General features: G+C 42.9%; 1 protein-coding gene across 1 annotated transcript in view; it reads left to right on the top strand.

Moving 5' to 3' along the window:
- The window catches only part of DGKK (diacylglycerol kinase kappa), a 109,300-nt gene extending 87,099 nt beyond the window's left edge, over positions 1–22,201 (top strand). Inside the window, exons 18-28 of the mRNA XM_009197613.4 lie at positions 1,491–1,598; positions 7,395–7,491; positions 7,738–7,845; positions 8,766–8,879; positions 9,247–9,381; positions 10,557–10,717; positions 11,308–11,449; positions 12,423–12,509; positions 15,683–15,793; positions 16,982–17,105; positions 18,572–22,201. Coding sequence (XP_009195877.2) covers positions 1,491–1,598; positions 7,395–7,491; positions 7,738–7,845; positions 8,766–8,879; positions 9,247–9,381; positions 10,557–10,717; positions 11,308–11,449; positions 12,423–12,509; positions 15,683–15,793; positions 16,982–17,105; positions 18,572–18,651 — 1,267 coding nt within the window. The 3' untranslated portion in view covers positions 18,652–22,201. The remainder of the gene's footprint in view (positions 1–1,490; positions 1,599–7,394; positions 7,492–7,737; positions 7,846–8,765; positions 8,880–9,246; positions 9,382–10,556; positions 10,718–11,307; positions 11,450–12,422; positions 12,510–15,682; positions 15,794–16,981; positions 17,106–18,571) is intronic.
- The last annotated feature ends 1,791 nt before the right edge of the window (positions 22,202–23,992 follow it).

Raw genomic sequence — 23,992 nt, 5'->3', positions numbered from 1 at the left:
TCAAATCCTTTCTCTTACTTACTAGCTGTGTCACCTACACAAGTGACTAAACCAATGTGAGCCTCAGTTTTCTCATATGTAAAATGAAGACCATTGTAGAACTTGCATCATGGGTTTGCCGTATTTATTACATTTATATGTGAAAAGTACTTGCACTGAGTAGTGCTTGGCACCCATAATTAAGTGTTATATGCATTTGCAGTTATTATTGGTATTATTATAAACAATTAATAAATGTTAGTTGTTGTTATTACAGAGGACTTGCTGTTTTTCACTGTTGCCCTTAACAGTAAAAGGTTGAAGATACTAAAAACTAAATGGTCATTAGTTAGGGGACTAGGCAACAAATCTAAGGACATCTGTCTCACCAGTTCTCCCTCTTTAGAATATCCCCAGCAGCCAAGTTCTGCCACATTTACTCATTCTGAGTTCCATTAAGAAGATCAGCTTGGACATTAGTTAGAGAATCTCCAATATCTGGACTGTGGCTGAGGGAGGCAAATCTCATGTGAGAGATGTAGGGTCAGTATAGTAATGAATAAAAAAGTAATCTAAGATTAAACAGCTCAACTGCATCCATTTTAATTTCTCAAAAGGACACAGTTAGCAATTATTTATGTCTTCTTAAATAATTTATTTAAGAAAACAATTTTTATTCCTGTCTCCAACCCGCATTCTTGCCCCCACACTTCACCATTGGCTCAAATTTATGTCTGAGCTCTCATGGATCTACCTAATGAATTTTGATCAATAGTGCACTGGCAAGTGTTTAACAACCTGCTCTCTTGCGGGAGAAAGCCCTGATTCATTTATGGTGTAAACCCTTCCACCATGGCCTATTTAAATTACTGATACAATGCCATTGAATCCGGAGTTGGAAAGAGCTATGCATAATCAGTTTACATGAGCTGGTGCCAACTGGCTATGGCACACCACTGGTTTTGATGTTGGCACCCTAGATGGACACAGGAAACTTGACAATTGGCTTTTTGTTATGGACATATCTACCCTCTTTTATCAGTCTTTCCTCCCAAATGTGTGGTCACTTTGCCCTTTGATGTCAGACATCACTGAGAGCAGTTGTGCAGACTTAACTGTCATGGCATGCTTGTGTCTAGGATATTCAAAAGTTCTTTATAGGAATAAGCCAATGACTGTATTTCCCTTAATACTGCATATGAAGAAAATAGGGACCACTCATATATGAGGCCTCCAAAGATGACTAAAATCATGAATGCTGCTTCTTTATTATGAGTTCCAATCCCACTGAAGCTTCCCAACTGGCTAGGCACTCCCTCTTACAGCTAATCAGCTAGTTGTTCACACAAAAGGATGTCTACATGTGCCTCTCAAAAATGTTATAGTTAGTGCCCAGTGTGGAGGGGGCCTTCCCTCAATGGTTTTCCATCATGCAGATTCATCTTCATGCCCAATGATAGCGGCACTTCTTTCTTGCACCAATGTCTGTCCTCTTCTTTGATTAATTTCAGACGCTTCAAAGAAAAATGTGTCATGAACAACTACTTCGGAATTGGACTGGATGCTAAAATTTCTCTGGACTTCAACACCAGAAGAGATGAACACCCGGGGCAATACAAGTAAGGAAAAGAAACTCCCATCCCTACATGCAAACACACTATCACAATATACATACGTATTCCTACATTCTCTACCTCTCAGACAAGCAACAGAAAGAAAGGGACCCATTGGAAGTAAAATGCATTTGTCCCAAGACTAGTCTAGCAGAACAGTGTGTGCCAAATGTTGGATAACTGCGCTGGCATCCTAAGCTTGGAGCTGCCTTCAAATCCAGACCTGTGGATTTCTGTGTAAACACAGCTACCTGTGTTACTGTTACTGAGAATAGATTATGTTGACTCAATTTAGCAAATTGCCCATCTTTGTTCTGTCTGTGAGAGTTTAACCAGGTTTCAGTAGTGGCTTCAGATCTGTTTTCACTAGACAAAGCTGCAAAGTATCAAATATCCCTCTATTTGTTATTGGTGTTCCTAACCTGGTTCCCCTGGACCCGTTAATTGTACCCTATCCAGTGTTGGCCTGCATGGCACCTTCTCGCACTTTCATACTTCAGACAAGACCTAAGTCAGTCTCAGAGTTCTTGTGGTACATTGAAGCTATAAGTAAAAAGCATGATACCCCACCCCACCCTTGCCACTGCCACTAGAGCCTCTTTCTCAAAGCAGGCCTGGGCTGAGAAACAAGAACTTTGTCAGATATGTGATCTGCAAATATTTTTTCCCAGTCTGTTGCTGGTCTTTTCATTTTCTTAGTGGTATCTTTGAAGTACAAAAGTATTGAATTCTAAGGCAGTCCAATTGATCAGTTTTTTCTTTATGGACCATGCCTTTGGTGCCATCTGTAAGAAATCTTTGCCTAACCCAAGATCTTAAAAATTTGCTCCAAAGTTTTCTTCTAAAGTTTGGATTGTTTTAACTCTTATTAATACATTTAAGTGTATGATCTACTTGGAGTTCATTTTTATGTATAGTGTGAGGGTCTAAGGTATGAGTCTAAGTTTATCTTTTTGCCTGTGGATATCTAATTATCTCACCACCATTTTTATTTATTTTTATCTTTTTATTTTTCTGGAGACGGAGTCTCGCTCTGTCGCCCAGGCTGGAGTGCAGTGGCATGATCTCGGCTCACTGCAACCTCTGCCTCCTGGGTTCAAGCAATTCTCCTGCCTCAGCCTCCCAGGTAGCTGGGATTACAGGTGCATGATACCATGCCTGACTAAGTTTTTGTAATTTAGTAGAGACGGGGATTTCACCATTTTGTCCAGGCTGGCCTCAAACTCCTGAGGTCAGGCAATCCACCCACCTTAGCTTCCCAAAGTGCTAGGATTACAGGTGTGAGTCACCGCACCCGGACCTAGCACCATTTTTTAAAAAATACTTTAAGTTCTAGGGTACATGTGCACAATGTGCAGGTTTGTTACATATGTATACATGTGCCATGCTGGTGTGCTGCACCCATTAACTCGTCATTTACATTAGGTGTATCTCCTAATGCTATCCCTTTTTCCTCCCCTCAGCCCATGACAGACTCTGGTGTGTGATGTTCCCCTTCTTGCGTCCAAGTGTTCACATTGTTCAATTCCCACCTATGAGTGAGAATATGCAGTGTTTGGTTTTTTGTCCTTGCGATAGTTTGCTGAGAATGATGGTTTCCGGCTTCATCCATGTCCCTACAAAGGACACAAACTCATCCTTTTTTATGGCTGCAGAGTATTCCATGGTGTATATGTGCCACATTTTCTTAATCCAGTCTGTCACTGATGGACATTTGGGTTGATTCCAAGTCTTTGCTATTGTGAATAGTGCCACAATAAACATACATGTGCATGTGTCTTTATAGCAGCATAATTTATAATCCTCTGGGTATATACCCAGTAATGGGATGGCTAGGTCAAATGGTATTTCTATTTCTAGATCCTTGAGGAATCGCCACACTGTCTTCCATGATGGTTGAACTAGTTTACAGTCCCACCAACAGTGTAAAAGTGTTCCTATTTCTCTACATCCTCTCCAGCACCTGTTGTTTCCAGACTTTTTAATGATCGCCATTCTAACTGGTGTGAGGTGGTATCTCATTGTGGTTTTGATTTGCATTTCTCTGATGGCCAGTGATGATGAGCATTTTTTCATGTGTCTGTTGGCTGCATAAATGTCTTCTTTTGAGAAGTGTCTGTTCATATCCTTCACCCACTTTTTGATGGGGTTGCTTTTTTCTTGTAAATTTGTTTCAGTTCTTTGTAGATTCTGGATATTAGCCCTTTGTCAGACGAGTAGATTGAAAAAAATTTTTCCCATTCTGTAGGTTGCCTGTTCACTCTGATGGTAGTTTATTTTGCTGTGCAGAAGCTCTTTAGTTTAATTAGATCCCATTAGTAAATTTTGGCTTTTGTTGCCATTGCTTTTGGTGTTTTAGCCATGAAGTCCTTGCCCATGCCTATGTCCTGAATGGTATTGCCTAGGTTTTCTTCTAGGGTTTTTATGGTTTTAGGTCTACCATTTAAGTCTTTAATCCATCTTGAATTAATTTTTGTATAAGGTGTAAGGAAGGGATCCAGTTTCAGCTTTCTACATATGGCTAGCCAGTTTTCCCAGCACCATTTATTAAATAGGGAATCCTTTCCCCATTTCTTGTTTTTGTCAGGTTTGTCAAAGATCAGATGGTTGTAGATGTGTGGTATTATTTCTGAGGGCTCTGTTCTGTTCCATTAGTCTATATCTCTGTTTTGGTACCAGTACCATGCTGTTTTGGTTACTGTGGCCTTGTAGTATAGTTTGAAGTCAGGTGGCGTGATGCCTCCAGCTTTGTTCTTTTGGCTTAGGATTGTCTTGGCAATGTGGGCTCTTTTTTGGTTCCATATGAACTTTAAGGTAGTTTTTCCAATTCTGTGAAGAAAATCATTGGTAGCTTGATGGGGATGGCATTGAATCTATAAATTACCTTGGGCAGTGTGGTCATTTTCACGATATTGATTCTTCCTATCCATGAGCATGGAATGTTCTTCCATTTGTTTGTGTCCTCTTTTATTTTGTTGAGCAGTGGTTTGTAGTTCTCCCTGAAGAGGTCCTTACATCCTTTGTAAGTTGGATTCCTAGGTATTTTATTCTCTTTGAAGCAGTTGTGAATGGGAGTTCACTCATGATTTGGCTCTCTGTTTGTCTGTTATTGGTGTATAAGAATGCTTGTGATTTTTGCACATTGATTTTGTATCCTGAGACTTTGCTGAAGTTGCTTATCAGCTTAAGGAGATTTTGGGCTGAGACGATGGGGTTTTCTAAATATACAATCATGTCATCTGCAAACAGGGACAATTTGACTTCCTCTTTTCCTAATCGAATACTCTTTATTTCTTTCTCCTGCTTGATTTCCCTGGCCAGAAATTCCAGGACTATGTTGAATAGGAGTGGTGAGAGAGGGCATCCCTGTCTTGTGCCAGTTTTTAAAGGGAATGCTTCCAGTTTTTGCGCATTCACTATGATATTGGCTGTGGCTTTGTCATAAATAGCTCTTATTATTTTGAGATATGTCCCATCAATACCGAATTTATTGAGAGTTTTTAGCATGAAGGTCTGTTGAATTTTGTCAAAGGCCTTTTCTCCATCTATTGAGATAATCATGTGGTTTTTGTCTTTGGTTCTGTTTATATGCTGGATTACGTTTATTGATTTGCATATGTTGAACCAGCCTTGCATCCCAAAGATGAAACCCACTTGATCATGGTGGATAAGCTTTTTGTTGTGCTGCTGGATTCGGTTTGCCAGTATTTTATTGAGGATTTTTGCATCGATGTTCATCAGGGATATTGGTCTAAAATTATCTTTTTATGTTGTGTCTCTGCCAGGCTTTGGTATCAGGATGATGCTGGCCTCATAAAATGAGTTAGGGAGGATTTCCTCTTTTTCTATTGATTGGAATAATTTCAGAAGGAATGGTACCAGCTCTTCCTTGTACCTCTCATAGAATTTGGCTGTGAATCTGTCTGGTCCTGGACATTTTTTGGTTGCTAGACTATTAATTATTGCCTCAATTTCAGAGCCTGTTATGGGTCTATTCAGGGATTCAACTTCTTCCTGGTTTAGTCTTGGGAGGGTGTATGTGTCCAGGAATTTATCCATTTCTTCTAGATTTTCTAGTTTATTTGCATAGAGGTGTTTATAGTATTCTCTGATGGTAGTTTGTATTTCTGTGGGATCAGTGGTGATATCCCCTTTATCATTTTGTATTGCATCTGTTTGATTCTTCTCTCTTTTCTTCTTTATTAGTTTTGCTAGCAGTCTATCAATTTTGTTGATCATTTCAAAAAACCAGCTCCTGGATTCATTGATTTCTTGAAGGGTTTTTTGTGTCTCTATCTCCTTCAGTTCTACTCTCATCTTAGTTATTTCTTGCCTTCTGCTAGCTTTTGAATGTGTTTGCTCTTGCTTCTCCAGTTCTTTTAATTGTGATGTTAGGGTGTCAATTTTAGATCTTTCCTGCTTTCTCTTGTGGGCGTTTAGTGCTGTAAATTTCCCTCTACACACTGCTGTAAATATGTCCCAGAGATTGTGGTATGTTGTGTCTTTGTTCTCATTGGTTTCAAACAACATCTTTATTTCTGCCTTCATTTCGTTATGTACCCAGTAGTCATTCAGGAGCAGGTTGTTCAGTTTCCATTTAGTTGAGCGGTTTTGAGTGAGTTTCTTAATCCTGAGTTCTAGTTTGATTGCACTGTGGTCTAAGAGACAGTTTGTTATAATTTCTGTTCTTTTACATTCCTAGCACCATGTTTTAAAACAGCTTTCCTTTCCCCAATGAATCGTGTTGGCACCTTTGTCAAAAATCAGTTGACCACAAATGCAAGGGTTTATTTTTGGACTCTCACTTCTGTTCTATTTATTTATGTGTCTATCCTTTGCAAGTACCACACTATCTTGGTAACTGTAGCTTTACAGTAATTTTTGAAATTGGGAGATGAAAGTCCCTGACTTTATTCTTTTTTTCAGAGTTGGTTTGTTCTAGGTATTGTACATTTTCATATACCTAAACTCCTATTTTTGTAGATGAGAACATCAAAGTGCCCAGAGAACGAATGGTTTAAACAGTGTCTCAATAATTTTGTGCTAGCCTTCTGATATTTCAAAACTCATTCCATGTGATGATGGCTCATTTCTGTGGCTCTACTTTACAAACTCAAAGTAAACTATATCCAGCCTTTCTAGTGATCGTAAGCGCCCCACCTATTTCTATCAGAGATCCCACAGTCAGCAAGATCCTGTCCTCCCTACCTCCACCTCAAGTCACCTGATATCCTTTCCTGTCTCTTATTTTTCTCCACTGGCTGTTACTCTAAAATCTCCCTACTAAGCTTAGATCTGTTCCATGGCATTGAATTAAGCATTTGGTATATGGATCTGGTGTTTGGAAAAGTACTTCACTTTGCCAGAAAAGTTGCTACTTCAAAAACATTGCACTCTAAGAGTCACATGTTTCAAATGAAATTGTTTCCAAGCAGCTGAAATCTCCTGGAGTAGCACAACTAGGGTAGCTGGTGTGTAGCAGCCAGTTATGCTCATAGCTTTTTATGAGCATTGATGTCTGAATATAGCCTGTTTCTTCCAAGTCTGGACCAATATTGGTAGCAAGGAGAAATGGAAAATTTATCTGTTGATAGGATACTGAGGCTTCAAAGGGGCCCAGGAACACATTTCTGTGTTTGCATGGGATACCAGTTACATTAACTGCTGTCCAGTTACCATTTAGCATGACTCTTCTCTCTAAGAAGGCATTTGAGAAATAAGATAGTTTTCCTTCCTGTCTTTCTCCACCTTTTATCTATATATCATTCACCCTCTGCTTTCTTAATGCTTACCTCCCTGTAGTAGCCGCCTTAAGAACAAGATGTGGTATGGCCTTCTGGGAACCAAGGAACTTTTGCAGCGCTCTTACAGGAAACTGGAAGAACGAGTGCATTTGGAGGTTAGTGGAAAAGGGGGTAGTCTTTCCTGGGTATGGAGAAAGGAAATCTCACGGCCTTGGGAATACCCTATATGCTGGTTCTTCCTGAGCTTTAACTCTGTGATCCTCACAGCTCATGGGAGGAAGGCATAAAGATAGATTTCCATGTAATGGAAGAGAAGACAGAGCCCTTTCCCCATCTCTGTAAATGTTCCTTCATGTTGCTATCTAAAGATCCAGCTAATGAGAGCTACTCTTTTCTTTCAGTGTGATGGAGAAACCATCTCCTTGCCAAACCTGCAAGGCATCGTAGTGCTCAACATTACCAGCTATGCCGGAGGTATCAACTTCTGGGGAAGCAACACAGCAACCACGGTTAGTATGGAACAAGGAATTGGGAGGGAGAAAGGCATGATCCCACTAAGGTCTCTCAGAAGGAAGCATTGTGCTAACTGAAGTGAAAAATGGACAATGGGAGAAGAGGCTGAAAACCTTTATTAGCAGCAGCTGTATGATCAGTTTTTTAGGCAATTACCATCCAAGAGCAGAAAATTCAACCGAAGACCTCAGGATAAGGTCAACTCTTAGGTGTTGCCTGAGCTTTGGATTTTCCATTCCTCAGGTCTGACAGATCCTTTAAAGGCTCTCTAGACCATGCTTTTTTTTTTTTTTTTTAGACGGAGCCTCGCTCTGTCATCCAGGCTGGAGTGGCATGATCTCAGCTCATTGCAACCTCCACCTCCCAGGTTCAAGTGATTCTCCTGCCTCAGCCTCCCAAGTAGCTGGGATTACAGGCACCAGCCACCATGCCCAGCTAACTTTTGTATTTTTAGTAGAGACAGGGTTTCGCCATGGTGGCCAGGCTGGTCGACCTTGAACTTTTGGCCTCAGGTGATCCACCCGCCTCTGCCTCCCAAAGTGCTAGGATTACAGGTGTGAGCCACTGCACCCGGCCAAGGCCATGCTCTTTTCTCCAAGGAATTCTGTCAGTAAAATCTCCTGGGAAGCTGACCACGACCGCTTTACTCTGAGTTTACCCAAGAAGGTCATAAGGCCAATAAGACTGGCCTCGGGGGGTTATGCTGGATTGGACAAGGAGGGAACTGGCTAAGAGTTCAGTATCCTTTTCCCAGATTGGCTTCCTGACCTCATCTTTTTCCCTTTTAATAATGAAGTGTTTCCTTTCTTCATGAGCTAGAAAAATTCTCACCAGGAGCCTTTAAACATGCCTTCTTGTTATAGACAGGGTGGGATTTCTCAAGGGTGGGAGATGTGACACAGTTCTTCCTCTTCAGGAATATGAGGCTCCTGCAATCGATGATGGGAAGCTGGAGGTGGTGGCAATATTTGGCTCTGTGCAGATGGCAATGTCCCGTATCGTCAACCTGCATCATCATCGCATTGCCCAGGTAGGCAGGAGCTGGGTGGGCACCACGAAGGCGCTGAGTTTTTTGGCTGCTACCCAGGATGTGAGATAGTCCCAGGAATTAACTGGGTATAAGAATGCCAGGGTGGAGTGAGCAGGTTATCTGGTGGGCAGTAAAGTGCTGACTGAGGTTGGAGGCAGAGGTGGCAGAAGCCAATGGAGCAAAAAGCCCATAAGAAACAGGCGTTTCTTCCTGGGATGATCTGATTCACATCCTTTCCAGTCCTGCTTCACATCCTTTCCAGTCCTGCTTCAGATACACATTCAAGGCCATAACTACGAGATTATCAGATAGAGTTATAGCAGTTGCCTCATTTTTATCTCCCATTCTTCCTCATTTTCTCTGGCAGTGCCATGAGGTGATGATAACCATTGATGGTGAAGAAGGTATCCCAGTGCAGGTGGATGGGGAGGCCTGGATTCAGAGACCAGGCCTTATCAAGATTAGATACAAGAATGCTGCTCAGATGCTGACAAGAGATCGGGTAAGGGGGAAAAACTTGTCTTGGGCTCCTATACTGCCTCATCCATAGTCACTTGAGTACTGAATATTTCCACTCAAGCAGAATTCCTCAAAGGGAGGTCTGTGTGCCTCTGGCATCAGAGTCACTTGAGATGCTAGTTATAAATGCATTCTTGGGCCCCACACCAGACCCACTGAACCACATAGGGGTGCATAGTTTCCAGGAACCCAAATTTGCCAACAAGCTCCTCAAGACATTCTGATATATACTGACATTTACAAACACTGTCCAGGAGAGTGAGACAAGGAGCTTCCTCCTCTGGTTTTGGACAAGGTTATCCTCCTCTCTCCACTGCAAAGAGAGCTAAAGGCGTCAGATGATTATGGAAAAATCTCCTTCAGCAACAGATTCTGCATTGAATATGGTCTTTAGGTATCTCTAAGGTTCCTTAAAATGCTGCATTCATAAATGTCATCCACTTCAGCTAAACTTTCTAAAGCTTTTAAAGGAGCTATTATTGATCACATATTCAATGCTTGGAGATTATCTTGCACTCTAACCTGTGAAAAGTCCATAGAAACAGCAATAGAGAAGGGAAGAGAAGTCCAGTTTATAAACTGCCTATTCTGTGCTAAGCATTTACGTTTCTCTCACGTAGGTTCTCTCCACAATCCTATGAGGTGGATACACTTACTCACGTTTTACAGATGAGGAAAATGAGAACCAGAGAGGTTAAATAATTTGCTAATGGTCACACAACTAGTAAATGACAGAAACACGATTCAAAATTCAATTAAATATGTCTGGCTCTAAACTGCATCACCACATATTGCCTACATTTGGCAAAGAAGGGAGCAGGAAAGGTGCTCCACTCTCTTGTCAGTCGTGATGCCTTCATATGGGAGCTTCTAGGAAGCAGACATGTGTCTGATCCAAGTCTGGTGTCCCAAAACCCAGCATACTCAGAACAACAAAAACTAAAAGGGCATAGTCCAGAAGAGATGGAATAAAATGATGGATACTTGTATAGGTATATAGATGGGTATGACAGAGGGAATGGACAGGGGACCCTCCTTCCCCTTTACCCACTGCAGCCACATACCCATTGCCCACAAATTTCAGGCTCACAGACAGATCCGTCATGTGCCCTAGTAGCTACAGCAATCATTAAGATATGCCACTGTATTCATCTCCAGGACTTTGAGAACTCAATGAAAATGTGGGAGTACAAGCATACTGAAATTCAAGCTGCCCCTCAACCCCAACTGGATTCCCAGGACTCTCAAGAGAGCCTCTCTGATGAGGAGTATGCCCAGATGCAGCACTTAGCTCGGCTTGCAGAAAACCTCATCAGCAAGTAAGTGGACTGGCCTAGATACAGGGCTGAGAATCCCGAGAAGGCATAGGGAGAAGAAGCCAGTTTGTGTCTATTGGCTACTAGGGAGCCTGGCCTCGGAGAGGAATTTAGCTTAGAGCTCTAAAAATTGAGTAGGACCCTCACAATCCAGGCAGGAAATATTCTTTGTGCTCAGCAATAAGCCAGTTTAGACATCTCTCATTAGACCAGGGATGAATTTGGATCTTTTGATGCTGCTCCAAACCCAACAGAACTAAGACTGTTTACCCTTGCCCTTAAATATCAGGAGGGCCTTGGAGTTCCTAGAGTCGGCTGCCCTCCTCTGTTCTAGCCTTCTACCTTCTCCAAGTTCCCAGTATCTAAATTCAGGTGAGACAAGGAGGGTAAAGGTAAATACCTAGAGAAGAGTAGAAACATTTGCTAGCATAGGTGGCTACCTACAGAAGAGCAGAAATAACAGGAGGGAGTCATGAGTCCAAGTCAGGTACCCAGGGCTTTTACTTCTACCCTTACCCAAACCCTCATCAGCGCCCCAGGCCAGAAGTCCTTCAGAAATCCCGGCTCATCTATTTGTCCTTGCTTTATTACAGACTTAATGACCTGAGCAAGGTCCACCAGCATGTGTCTGTCCTCATGGATTCTGTGAATGCCAGCGCTGACATCCTGAATGATATATTTTATAGCCAAGACAGTGGCAATGAGATGGGTGCAGCTTCCTGTATTCCCATTGAAGTAAGTGGAAAAGGAGTGAATTAAGGAAAGACGTCAAACCAGATAGGAAAGAGGATGAAAGGGAAGGAAGCGGAGCCAGAGGCTGGATGGAGAAACTGGGCAAATATGGCAGGAAACTGATGGATAGAGTGGACGGGAAGGCAGGCATTCCTTGACTTGTTACAGATCCAAGGTGGCTGCTGAAAACCACAGCAGATATCATCAGCCTGAGAGCTAGCCCTCTTCCCTGACTGCCATCCATCCCACCAGCCTCAAGGGAGAAATGGACAATGAATGACGAGAAACTTGTACTTGGGCCTTCCTTATCCCAAGTAGATCTCTGTATAATCTGATAAGGGGACACCTGTTTTTGGAACTAGAACTTCTGGGTGCCTTGGTTTTCCTCTTGAGGGAAAGGTCCATATCAGGCAGGACACTTAATGTTAAATGTGTCACCCCATGGCTTTCTCCACTGCCAGAATTGTTAACTGATGCTTTTAAAAGGTAACTTTAGTGCTAGGCAAAAGATATAATTGTGTCAGGGCCTGATTACAGTTGCAGGAGGCCTGCAACTCAAGTCCTGAAGTTGCAAGAAGAGAGATGGTAGGCCCTAATTCCACCTGCCCTGGAATGATGGTTTTGGCCTAGGGACAACAAGTGGCCTTAAATTTACCCTCTGGTTTGCATATTTCCTATTTTCCTATACCCACTGCAATCAATCAGTGATGCCAAAGCCAAACCATGCTCTGCCACTTCACATAGTACTACACAACTACTGTACCAGCAGTTGTCAACTGGCACTGGTTCTGATTGGTTGGTGCTCATGTTGTACTAGTTGTGCTATATTTTGAATAATGCTTTTTCACCTATAGCCACATCCTACTAGCTTGCTTCTACATTCCCACGGAGAAGCCAGGAGAAGCCAGCTGCATGCTTACTAACCAACAACTCCCCTGTCTTTGTCTTTTTCTCTCCTTTTCTGTTCTTCTCTCAGACTCTAAGCAGAAATGATGCTGTAGATGTTACATTTAGTCTTAAAGGGCTCTACGATGACACCACAGCTTTCCTGGATGAAAAGCTGGTGAGTGCAGGGGGTTGGAGCATGGGAGGGCAAAGTATTCTATCTGAACATGATCATGGTCTTGTGCTTGGTCCAAGGGCACTGGAGACCCGTGGGAGCATTTTGGCCAGGTGCTTGCCTGGAATTCCCTACTGTGTCACCTAGGATTGTTGTTGATTATATGACTTCATGGGTTATGCTAATCCATAGGGACTACCATACTCTTGAGAGAAAGCCTCAACCTCTCCTTTGGTAAATGTCTTGTGGGTTCAGACCAGGCCAATAAAAAGTAGAGTGTTATCATACTTGATACAGCTCCAGTAGAAAAAAGTGAGCTCTTTTGAACTGCTCTGTGCCTCCTAAGTTTCTATATGCCTCTTTCACCCTATGAGAAGGTGGTGTGGAATAGTGGGAAAATTGGGAGATTCCTGGGTTCAAATCTCAAATCTGCCACTTACTAGCTATTAATATATTAGTTTCCTAAGGCTGCCATAACAAAGTATCAAGAACTAGGTGTCCTCAAACAACAGAAATGTATTTCTCACAATTCTGGAAGCTAAGAAGTCCAAAATCAAGGTGTCAGCAGGGCCATCCTCTCTCTAAAACCTGTAAGGGGTCCTTTGCCTCTTTCTAGCTTCCAGTGGTTTTCTGACAAGCTTCGGTGTTCCTTGGATTGTAGATGCATCACTTCAATCCTCTATCTTCACATGATGTTCTCTCTGTGTTTCTCTGTCTTCACAAGGCCATCTTCTTATAAGGACACGGTCACATTGGATTGGGGCCTACCCTATCCAATATGATCTCAACAACTAATTGCATCTGCAATGACCCTATTTCCAAACAAGGTCACATTCTGATGTACTGGGGATTAGGTCTTCAATGTATCATTCCTGGAGGGACACAATTCAACCTATAACACTAGCTGTGCGACTTCACCTCTCTGGGTCCTAGTTTCCATATCTACAAGATAGGAATTACAATCCTTACCTCTCCAGGGTGTTGTATATTGGTACCTATCAGCGCCTAGCACATACTAGCAGCTTCATAGATGGTACATTTTATTACTGCCAGGGAGAACAGACTGAGGCTCCATTTTTGAGCTACAAGGCTAGTTGCATGTTTCTCAGAATGCAAAACCCATAGGCATACTTGGTGAGTGTGCTCTGATGAGGTGACTAATTATGATCATCCCACTTTAGGGTTGGCTGGTAAGGCCCTGAGGCAGGTGCTGTGCTTGCCTCTCATCTAATTAAGGTTTATTTGAAGAGGGGCTTCTGAGTTGATATTGCAAGAAGTGCATCTATTTCCTCGTTTCATTTGCTCATCTAACTGGCACACTGCACAGGAGGCAGAGTGGCTAAGGCAATCAGGTCAGGCTGTCCCAACATCTGAGCCCCAAGCTAGTCTTTCAGCCTCAGACAACATCAACAGAAGTACCTTCTATATATAGGCAGAGCTCAATGGCCTTGCCTGTTTGGGCAGCAGGAAATGGGTGAGTTTGGTCTCTTGTCACCATTCAGACTTTCCTGAGACTCATGACCTGAAAATTGGTTCATACCAACCAACAACCCAACTTGAGCACATACCACACTTGAGAAGTCTCCCACCTCATAGGGCCTGGTGAGAACTTCAACACACATACACATCCACACATCCAAATGTGGCCAAGAAGCAGGAAGCAGCTAAGAATGACCATGTATCTCCAGAAAGGCTGTCCTAGAGGTGAGATGGAGATACAGCTTGTTTCATTTGGGTGTTATTCCTCCCCTTGAAGAAGGAGGGCAGTAAGGAGCTCAGAGTTAGCAAAGGGAAGTAAATTGATGACGAAGTGAATCCCTCCCAGTAATTCCCACTTCCCTTACTTGGCACACACATGTCCTGTCCATCTAGGGCAATCTTTGTTCCAGAGGTGCATAATCTTGGAAATTGTTTTCTTAAGTTACTAGTTGAAAAGCAAAAATCATTATTTGTTTGCACTGACTTGTTCCTCCCTCAGTATCCCATCGTCACTGACCATAACCTCCTACCCTGTACTCCTCTCATTCACATGCCACCCATTTGTGACAGCCAGCAAGGCTCGACCTATGGCTGGAGCAGCAAGTGGCCCGTGCACAGCAAAAAGCCACATAAGTGCTAGATTGAAAGTAAAGTGCATGCCGGGGAGTAGAGGTGAGGCCAGGTTAGGTGGGCTGTAAGCATGTGAGGGCTGGAGATATCTGTGCCCACCTGTTCTCCCAGCTCACTACTTACTGGATTGTGAACTATCTCACCTGTGTTGATGTTCTAGAACTTGATTCTTCTAAGTCGAAGATGGTCCCAAAAGAATCCATTTTAAGTCTTTCATGGACTGTACAGAGTTCATCTTGTGGGCGCTGGGGGTTACTAGGGAGCACTTAAATTTGCTTCCTAAACCTGTGGGACAAGCCATCTAGAACTCATTTCTTAATTAGTAAGAGTGATAGGTTGGGGCTAAAGCACGGCCAAGGGAGACAGACTCTCTTTTCCAGGAGGAGAAAGTTGAGCCAGCCTCTCTGTAGCTCTCTCCTTGCTTCACAAAACAACCTTTAAATTACAGTAAGCATGTAATAAAGATTCCCTCAGCATCTGGCCTCCCCACATGTCTTTGCTAAGACAGTGTTGTATAGAGGGTAGGTTATATAGTTAAACAGACCTGGATTCTGTCTAGCTGTGTGATCTTGAGCACCAAACTTCTTGGAATCTGTTTTCTCACCCGTGGAATGAGAACAATAGTACCTTGTAAGGTATTGTAAGGCTACCAGGAAGATGGGACAAAATTATGTATGTACACTGCTTGGCACACAGTATATGCTCAAAACTAGGTAGCTTTTACTTAGGGGAACACTGGGATGTCTCCAGGGACTTCAGGTCAACAGTAGGACCCTTGTCCTGGACCCTAAGCTGTAGGGGTGAAGCTCAGTGTTAATTGATACTAATCAAAAGGCCTCTCTGCTTGCAAAACTGTAAGCATGCCCCGCCCCAAGGAGAGCCCCATCATTTGGTTGTTTTCTGGATATTCCTGTTGAGAAAGAAAAGAGCTGGCTATGGGCCAAAGGGATGCAAGTTGGCACCTTGTGGTCTCTTGGTCACTAGCAGGGACTGGGAGTAGGGGAGAGTGTAAGAGTCTACAAAAGTGCTAGGCATTGGACACTCACTCTTTTTCCTGTCTGTACCAGCTGAGAAGTGCTGAGGATGAGACCGCACTACAAAGCGCCCTGGATGCCATGAATAAGGAGTTCAAAAAACTATCTGAGATTGACTGGATGAATCCAATCTTTGTTCCAGAGGTGCGTAATCTTGGAAATTGGGAAATAAAGGGAAAGAGGGATTCTTCCTTAGTGCCCTCCCTTGCAGTGTGGGCCAGGACATCGTGACTGTAGTACAGGGTGTCCAGTGCTGGCTTTCAACTGAAGGTTACTGGAGCGTCCTCCCTGCCCACCTCCCCCTAATCTCTTCATCATAAATAGATAGGGTAAAGCAGAAAACATGTAGAAAGATTAGGCAACTGAGGAAAAATAACCAGAAAGAAGACTCATTCTGTAACAAGAGATGATCAAGAAAGAATAAGCAAGATAGGTTTTTTCGTGTGTTGTTTTCCTGGCTGCAAATTCCCCCTCCCTGCTCAGCACCTGCTGCCAGGACTGAACTTCATCTAGTTCATACCAGTATGGCCATGCCAGTTGTTCACAGCCAATACCTGTTCTAAATGGTTGGTGCCCAGGCCATACTGGTGGTTAAATCTTCCAAATATTACCTCTCCCTGCTGCTTTCCATCCCTCCCACTCTGGGTTTTCTGGCAACAAAGTTAATCTCAAAATTGTAATTTACTGAGACCAGTAGTAAAACAAGCACACTTTAGCAGGCCTGAGCTGGAATTACGGAGCCTGCATGATCTGCACAGCAGAGAGCCCACATTCATAATTAAGAGTTATGTTTAGAGAACCCTCTTTGCATTCCAGACAGGGAAGCAGCTGGGCTGGCAGGCAAGGGTCTTCCCTATAAGAAGGTATTTGGCCAAGGGCAAGTAAGGGCTCACCAAACTATATGCCTGAAGGAAGAGGTGTTTTTTCCTAATTCATGCAGAGATTCCATGTGAGCTAGCAGTGGCGCTAGCAATCTCATCCTTCTAATCCCCAGCCACATGAGCTCAGGTGAAATATTTAACCTCTCCAAGCTTCTGCTTCCTCATCTCTGATACAGGGATGTTAATAACCACTTTGCAAGGTTGCTTTGAGAGTTGTATGAGAGCATTTATTAATGCTAGCAAGGCACCTGGCATCAAGTAGCCTCTTAGTAAGGATCAATTGCTTTCCTAGGGCATGCGACCGGTGATGGGGGTGTTTCTCATACCTGGATAGAGAGCAGATCTCCCGGTTCTCTGCAGCCATTCTTGTTTACCACTTTTCCAGGACTCTAGCAATTATCTTTGAATATTAGGCAACTAACATTTTGACCTTCCTCTTGTGGTTTCTTAGGAAAAATCTTCGGACACTGACAGTAGAAGCCTCAGGCTGAAAATTAAGTTCCCCAAATTGGGAAAGAAAAAGCTAGAAGAGGAACACAAGCCTAAATCAGGCCAGAGTGCCCAGAGTTTTATTGGTAAGTCTCCCCTACAGGCAGAGGGGTCATGAAGACTTCCCCCAACAGCCTGGCTACCTCCCAGGAACTTAAAGCCCCCATTAGAAATGTTTGTGGGAATGGTGATGATGAAGGGGGAGGCCATCTGGGAGTCAGCAGTGATACCAAGCCATATCTTGGACAAGGTGAGAGAAAGTGATATGGACACTGGTAAGGGAAGAACCTGTGTGGTCTCCATGACATATACAGAAAACAAAAATGCTAACAGGCAGTGATTTTTCTGCCTGATTCACTCTTAAGAGTCAGGAACAGGTTCCGTGACCTATCTAAACACTTTTGTTCCTGTTATAGTAATTGGTAGAAAAGCAACATATCTATATGTTTTATTGTTTGAATTTTGGTTCCATTTCTTCTTTCTTCAGAATTGGCCTTAAAGACTATTGACATATCAGTGGATTCAAAAGGTTCTCTTAGAGTTTTCAGTTGTGCCAATTCTGATGTCCATGGTGGCCCCTCCTAAATTTTGGTCCTAGACAACCCGGAAGCTTGAGAGATGTAGTAATAGTGGACATGGAAAAAAAGGAACAGGCTCACGCCTGTAATCCCAACACTTTGGAAGGCCGAGGCAGGCCGACCGTTTGAGCCCAGGAGTTCAAGACCAGCCTGGGCAACATGGTGGGACCCCGTCTCTACAAAAAATAAAAAAATAATAGGGCATGGTGGTGTGCGTTTGTAGTCCTAGCTACTTGGGAGGCTGAGGTGGGAGGATTGCTTGAGCCTGGGAGGCTGAGGCTGCAGTGAGCTGTCATCGTGCTGCTGCTCTTCAGCCTGGGCAACAAAGTGAGACCTCATCTTGAAAGAAATAGGAAGGAGGGAGGGAGGGAGGAAGGGAGGAAGGGAGGGAGGGAGGGAGGGAGGAAGGAAGGAAGGAAGGAAGGAAGGAAGGAAGGAAGGAAGGAAGGAAGGAAGGAAGGAAGGAAGGAAGGAAGGGGAATAAGAGAGAAAGAATAAAGAAAGGAAGGAAGGAGAAAGGGAGAGAAACGAAAGAAAGAAGGAAAGAAAGAAAAAAGAAAAGAAAAAAAGAAAGGGACAGAGGGTAGCAGTTTGTTTTCAAGGAACTAAGAGTTTGCATGAATGCTAAGAGAGAGAATCTCTTGAATCAAGCTGTATTTTCTCAGGTATGGTCCAACTGGTTGATTCCTTAAGAGTCTGTCAATTGGGAGACTATGGTGTTTGCAAATATTTCTAAAGACTCTGATGGAGTCGATATCAGTGCCATAGATTATCAGGTTCTGAAAATTCATCCCATTTGTCTTTAGCTCACATGGTTTTAGCTGGTTTTCTCTGATGATTCAGAGATGGTTAGTAAAGTGGGAACAAACCAGTCTATCTTCTAACAGACTTTTTGCTCTCTTTTGGGTCCACATACTTAGGCATCTGGCAGTGTGCTAACCTCATTATTTCTATACCATTTTTTTCCTCTGAAGGAAGTCTGTGGCACCGCAGACATTGTGAAGATGAAGGAAAGGGCGATGATCCTCTAACACCATCAAGATCTCAACTGTAGCCCTTGAAAGCTGGAAGAACTCAAAACATTGAGAATTCTACTTAAAAAACTCTCAAAACCTCAATACAGGCTAGACTAAATCATTTCAGAACAAACATGAGCACCACCAAGAAAGACCCTCCAATTCTTTTCACTAATGCATTTTCCTGGACTTAATCTGGTCTCCTTAGAGGTTTACATTTCCTCATTGGCCAAAGGTTCTTGTTCTGAGTTGTCTTGTTCAGTTCTCCTTCTCTTTGTGCATCTTGAGCAACTATAATGTTTATTGGGATAAGCGCTTTATGAATGGCCTGGGATCTATAAAGGATTCAAGGGAGTTCACCTCTTCAGGGAGTTTTGAAATAGTTTTCTCTGACCAGCAGAGAAACTATCAATGCTAAGGAATGAATGAAAAGACACACAGACTCCCAGGGAGATGAAGAGAAGGGGGCAGGCAGGACAGCCAGGCTTGGTTGTGTGTCTCTCCGAATCCCTGCCAACTGCAACTTGCACCTTCAGATCTCTTCTAGCTGGCTCATTAAAATGAGAACTAGGTCCTGGGGGCTTGTCCACTTTCCTGTTAAGATGACCATGTGAAATCTCTTCTTGTAGATGTGGTAACTTCTCTCTCTCTCTCTCTCTCTCTCTCTTTCTGCAAACCCTTTGTGTTTTTCCATGTGTGCTTCTATGTCTGCATATGTCCAGGTGGTGCTCTGGTGGCTGGGTGGGCTCATTGGTTGGAACTCACCCTTCATGGCAACCATACAGGCTCCCCTCCTGCTGCCTTGATCCTAGCCTGCATGCCTCCATGGAGTGTTTGCCTGCATTCTTGCTGGAATTTTTAACTAAATGTTTTGCCGCTGTGCTGCAGTATAGATTATGTATAGAGACATAAAGATGTATATATATATACACACACACACACATATATTTTTAAGAACTGAAAATACAACTCGACCTCTAAGTGACCCTATAATTTATTGTGCTAATCCAGGAATCCCTTCCCACTCCCCCTTACTCTACATAACACATACACCTCTACCAACTGCCCTATTTCTTGGTGGAGCTTCTAAATCTTTTGGTGCATTTTCAGCGTCTTAGAGGTGGCTGGGATCTATGGCCCAGCTGATTCTGATGCCCCCTTAAAATTCTGAGCCAGGCCATGGAAAGGGGAACAAAAACACCAATGCCCTAAAGAAGGGGTTTAAGCTGGCATGCTGCCTTTTTTTGCTCTATTTGTCCTAGACTCTTCATCAGCAACTGTGCCCTTCCCCAGTAAAAAGACTGTATGGAGCAACCAGGCCTTGAGCTCTGTGACTTAGATGCCTGAACTAGGGACTGCCTGACAATTAAGTCACAGCCTAGGCCCTTCCCCACAAGCTCCATCTTGGCCTCATCTTCTGGACAGGCTGTTGGATCAGTCCTCAAGTCACCTTCAAATCTCCCATCTTGCCCTTTTCCCTTGAGTACAGAGGGGCATTGAAGTGATCAGAAAAAAACATGGGCCTGGAGAAATGAAGGCTAGAAGCCTCTGCTTTCCTGTGGTTCCTCTTGCAAATTTCTCACGAAAACAAACTATTCCTAAATCGCTCCAAATCCTAATTCACATTTTTCAAAAAGCCTTCTCCCAGTCAGGCAAATCTAATCAAACCCCAATGCCCAGAGAGGTTCTCTCTGGTCAGCCTTGCATCTTCACCCCACCCTTGACTCATACCTTTAGTTAAGTGTCCCTTCCCACTTATCAAGAGAAAACTGGCCTCTCCCTACTTCTCAAACTTAGTGTGCTCAATTACCTGATTCAGTCCAACGGCTGGTTCATTGAGGTGCACAATCCAGATTCCAAGCACTGGTTCTCAACTCTGGAACTCCACCAGCCTAACCCACTTAAACCAGCCACCTGTGCTCCACCTCCGCAGGGGTGAGGAGAAAAATATTAACAAGGGGATAGTCCCCAAATGTCTGATTGCTGTGCCAAACTAAGTCCTAGCTCTACAACTAGAGAAGAAAGTCAATGGAAAAAGATGACAGAAAACATTTAAAACTTATTTAAGCATCAGAATGTGTTAGCTTATTGTACATATTTGAGTAGTGAGTGTGCTGTTGCTGTGTCTTTGGCTTTCTCTGTTATTAGTCTTTCTTCCCAGGAGGAGGTATTAGATGAAATCAGCAAACTCACCATTGTAGCCCGACTTGGCTCCTCCATGGCTGCATGTGTTAACACCTGCACACACACTCACAGAGTGGGAACCAAGTTGCATTTTCTTCAGAAGAGCTTTTGCCGAAGGGGAAAATTTCCAAATGAGCAAAATTTAGGACAACAGAAGGAAGTCCTGGGAGAAGGTAGCTTTATCTTGGCAGCGACTAAGCAAGGCAGTGTCTTGTAATTATTTTTATCACTGATGATAGTAAACTGTAATAAGACTCCATCTCTTGTGCTTACTTTGCTGCAATAGTTAGGTCTTTGTGCACAGTGATGCTGCTGTTGCTCTGTTGTACCATGTGGATTCCCTTTCACCCACCCTGTCCTCCCACTCTGAGTCAGAATGATATTGAATGAAACGTATTTGGGGCTAGAGTCAGCTCATGGAGCAGAGTTGATAGATGACAAGGCCCAGGAGCAGGTGTGGCTTGCTCAATCCCTCAGTTACCTCCTAAATTGCTGTTACCAGTAGTTTCCCAAAAAGGAAGATAGCTTGCCAAGCACCTGTTATTGCATATGCTCACTTGGAAACAAAGCAAGAAGTGATCCCTCTCTCAAGGGAGTTGTCTTAGCCCTGGGAGTGTGAGCTCCTTTAAGGACTTTGTTAACTGCTTGCAGTAATTAATACAGTTGCTTGGGTGGTGGGACCAAACACAAAATATCCATCTCAATTATGTTAGACATCATTAAGACCCAAAGCTCCAGGGTTTGGTTGTATCTTTGGTAGCACTTTCTGATGAATTGATTGGGTAGGCAATTCCTGGCCAGAAGGATAGTGGGGAAGAAAAGGCCAATATATTTGAACTGCCACCAACTGCTTCTGGTGTCATTACTATAGGAGGTAAACAGTTATGGGTCCCGTTCTCCAGAAAGGCCCTGTGCTGTGTGCATAAGGGCAGGGTAAGAATAAGAAAGAGACTTTTTACCTTAATAAAACTGGGCCAGAAGAAACAGTCAGGGTCAACGTCATCTTCCCTCAGGACACAAATGGAAGAATTTTTGTTTCACGAGAGGTGGAAAATAATACCAAAGCAACCAAACCCATTAGCACCATTCCATCCTATATGAGACCTTGCTTGGGTATATGGTTTATGGAATTGCATTTGTCTATTTGTCAGCTAATCTGTAATCCATTGTTGTTTTCTGCTCTGTGCTTTTTATTTCCTCAGAGGCCCCTGCAAATAAGCAGCAGGGCCAGGGGCTGGTTGGGGGAGGAAGCTGGGGTAGTTACAGGGTAACAGGAAAAAGCAGGAAAAAAAAAAAAGGTCCACAAAGTGTGCCTATTCCTCTCCCCCCGCCAAATGGAACACCAGTCCTCAAAGTTAATAAAGTATTGCTTCTTGAAATATTTTAATAAATGGATAAACATAATCAGTGCCAGTGCCTCATCATTTACCTCAGCATAAGGGGAGTTGGATGGTGGTGGAAATGGGGGGCAGGTGGGCTTGGGTGGTCATCCAAGCTCTAAACAAGCCACATGCGGGTCACGATGGCAGGTGAGGGAGGACAGCGGCAGCACAAACCAAGAATCTCCATCAGGGATGATCATGATACTAAAGGGGTTGCCAAGAAGAATTCTAAAACTTAGCTGCGACTCTGGATGATCCTGTGGGGAAATACATGCCACTGTAATTGTTCCAGGAGCTAATTCTCTGCAGGATACAAATCTCAGTGGAATTAGTTACTGGGGAGGCAAAGTGGGATAGAGTGTAGCCCAGACTGTTAAAAAAATGCATAAGGCACCTTGAAATCTGACAATATAATCTATTCCCCCCAATGCATACATCACATACTCCTCTCCTCTCCAGAGGGGTTTGAGGTGGGAAGGCATATTCTGTTCAAATGCAAAATCAGTTGGGCTCAGCATTAAATACAGTTTAATTTCTGTCACACTAATAGTGACCCCAGGGGAGCCAGTTCTTAGTCATGTTTAATAGGTAGGGAACTGAGGCTGTACTAGGCCAGGATTCCACAACATGCTACACCGGAGTGAGAACTTGAGTCTTCTAAATCCTTGATTTTCCCAACTGAAAAGTGTCTTACTTAGAGACAAAACATCTGTGACCTTCGGGACCACATTTCAGTCTACCCCCATAAAAACTACATTTTTAGGCTTTATGCGGGGAAACAGCCTTGTTGTTGAGGCGCTACCATCAGGGTGGGCCCTGTAATCCACATTAAGAAGTCTGTACTGCACCCTGTAGGCTAGTGAAGGACCATCAGAATTAAATTTTAAGTCTATTTTTCAAATGATCATACAATTGCCCTTTTCTTTTGGTGTAGAGCTCCATGAATTTTAACACATGTAGACATTCACGTAACCACCACCACTATCAGGATACAGAACAGTTTCCACTGCCCCAGAAATCTCCTTTATATTATTTCTTTATAATCACACCTTAACCCTATTTCTAACCACTGATCAATTTTACATCACTATGGTTTTGGGCTTTCAAGAATGTCATAGAATATGTAACCTTTTGAGACAGACTTCTTTAATTCAGCGAAATGCCTTTCATATTCTTTCAAGATGTCATGTGAATCAACAGTTTGTTCCTTTTAATTGCTGAATAGAATTCAATTACATGGATCCACCAGTTTATCCATTCATCCACTGGAGGTCCTTTGGGTGGTTTCGTTTCTTTGACCCATGGATTAAAGGTATGTTATTTCCAAGTGTTTGGAGATTTTACTATTATTCATCTGTTATTGATTTCTAATTTAATTCAATTGTGGCCAAAGAACATACTCTGTGTTTTCTATTGTTTTTAATTGGTTAAAACTTGTTTTATGACCTAGGATATGGTCTATCTTGGAGAATGTCCCATGTGCACCTGAGAAGAATGTGTATTCTGCCGTTTGTTTGGTGAAGTGTTCTATAAACATCAGTTGGATTCAGTTGTCTAATGGTGTTCATTTCTTCAATATCCTTTCTGATTTTCTGTCTGTTAGCTTCCATCAATTACTGAAACTATAATTATGGATTTGTTCATTTCTTGTTTCAATTCTATCAGTTTTTGCTTCTAGTATTTTGAAACTGTTATTACGACACATTTAGGATTGCCGCCTTCTTGGTGAATTGACACTATCAATATATAACATCACTCTTTATTCCTGACACTTTGCAGTGAAGTCAAGTTTATCTGATGTTAATATAGCCAC

This window comes from Papio anubis, chromosome X, assembly GCF_008728515.1.
Source record: "Papio anubis isolate 15944 chromosome X, Panubis1.0, whole genome shotgun sequence".
Lineage (NCBI taxonomy): Eukaryota > Metazoa > Chordata > Mammalia > Primates > Cercopithecidae > Papio > Papio anubis.
This window is presented reverse-complemented; position numbering and strand designations above follow the sequence as displayed.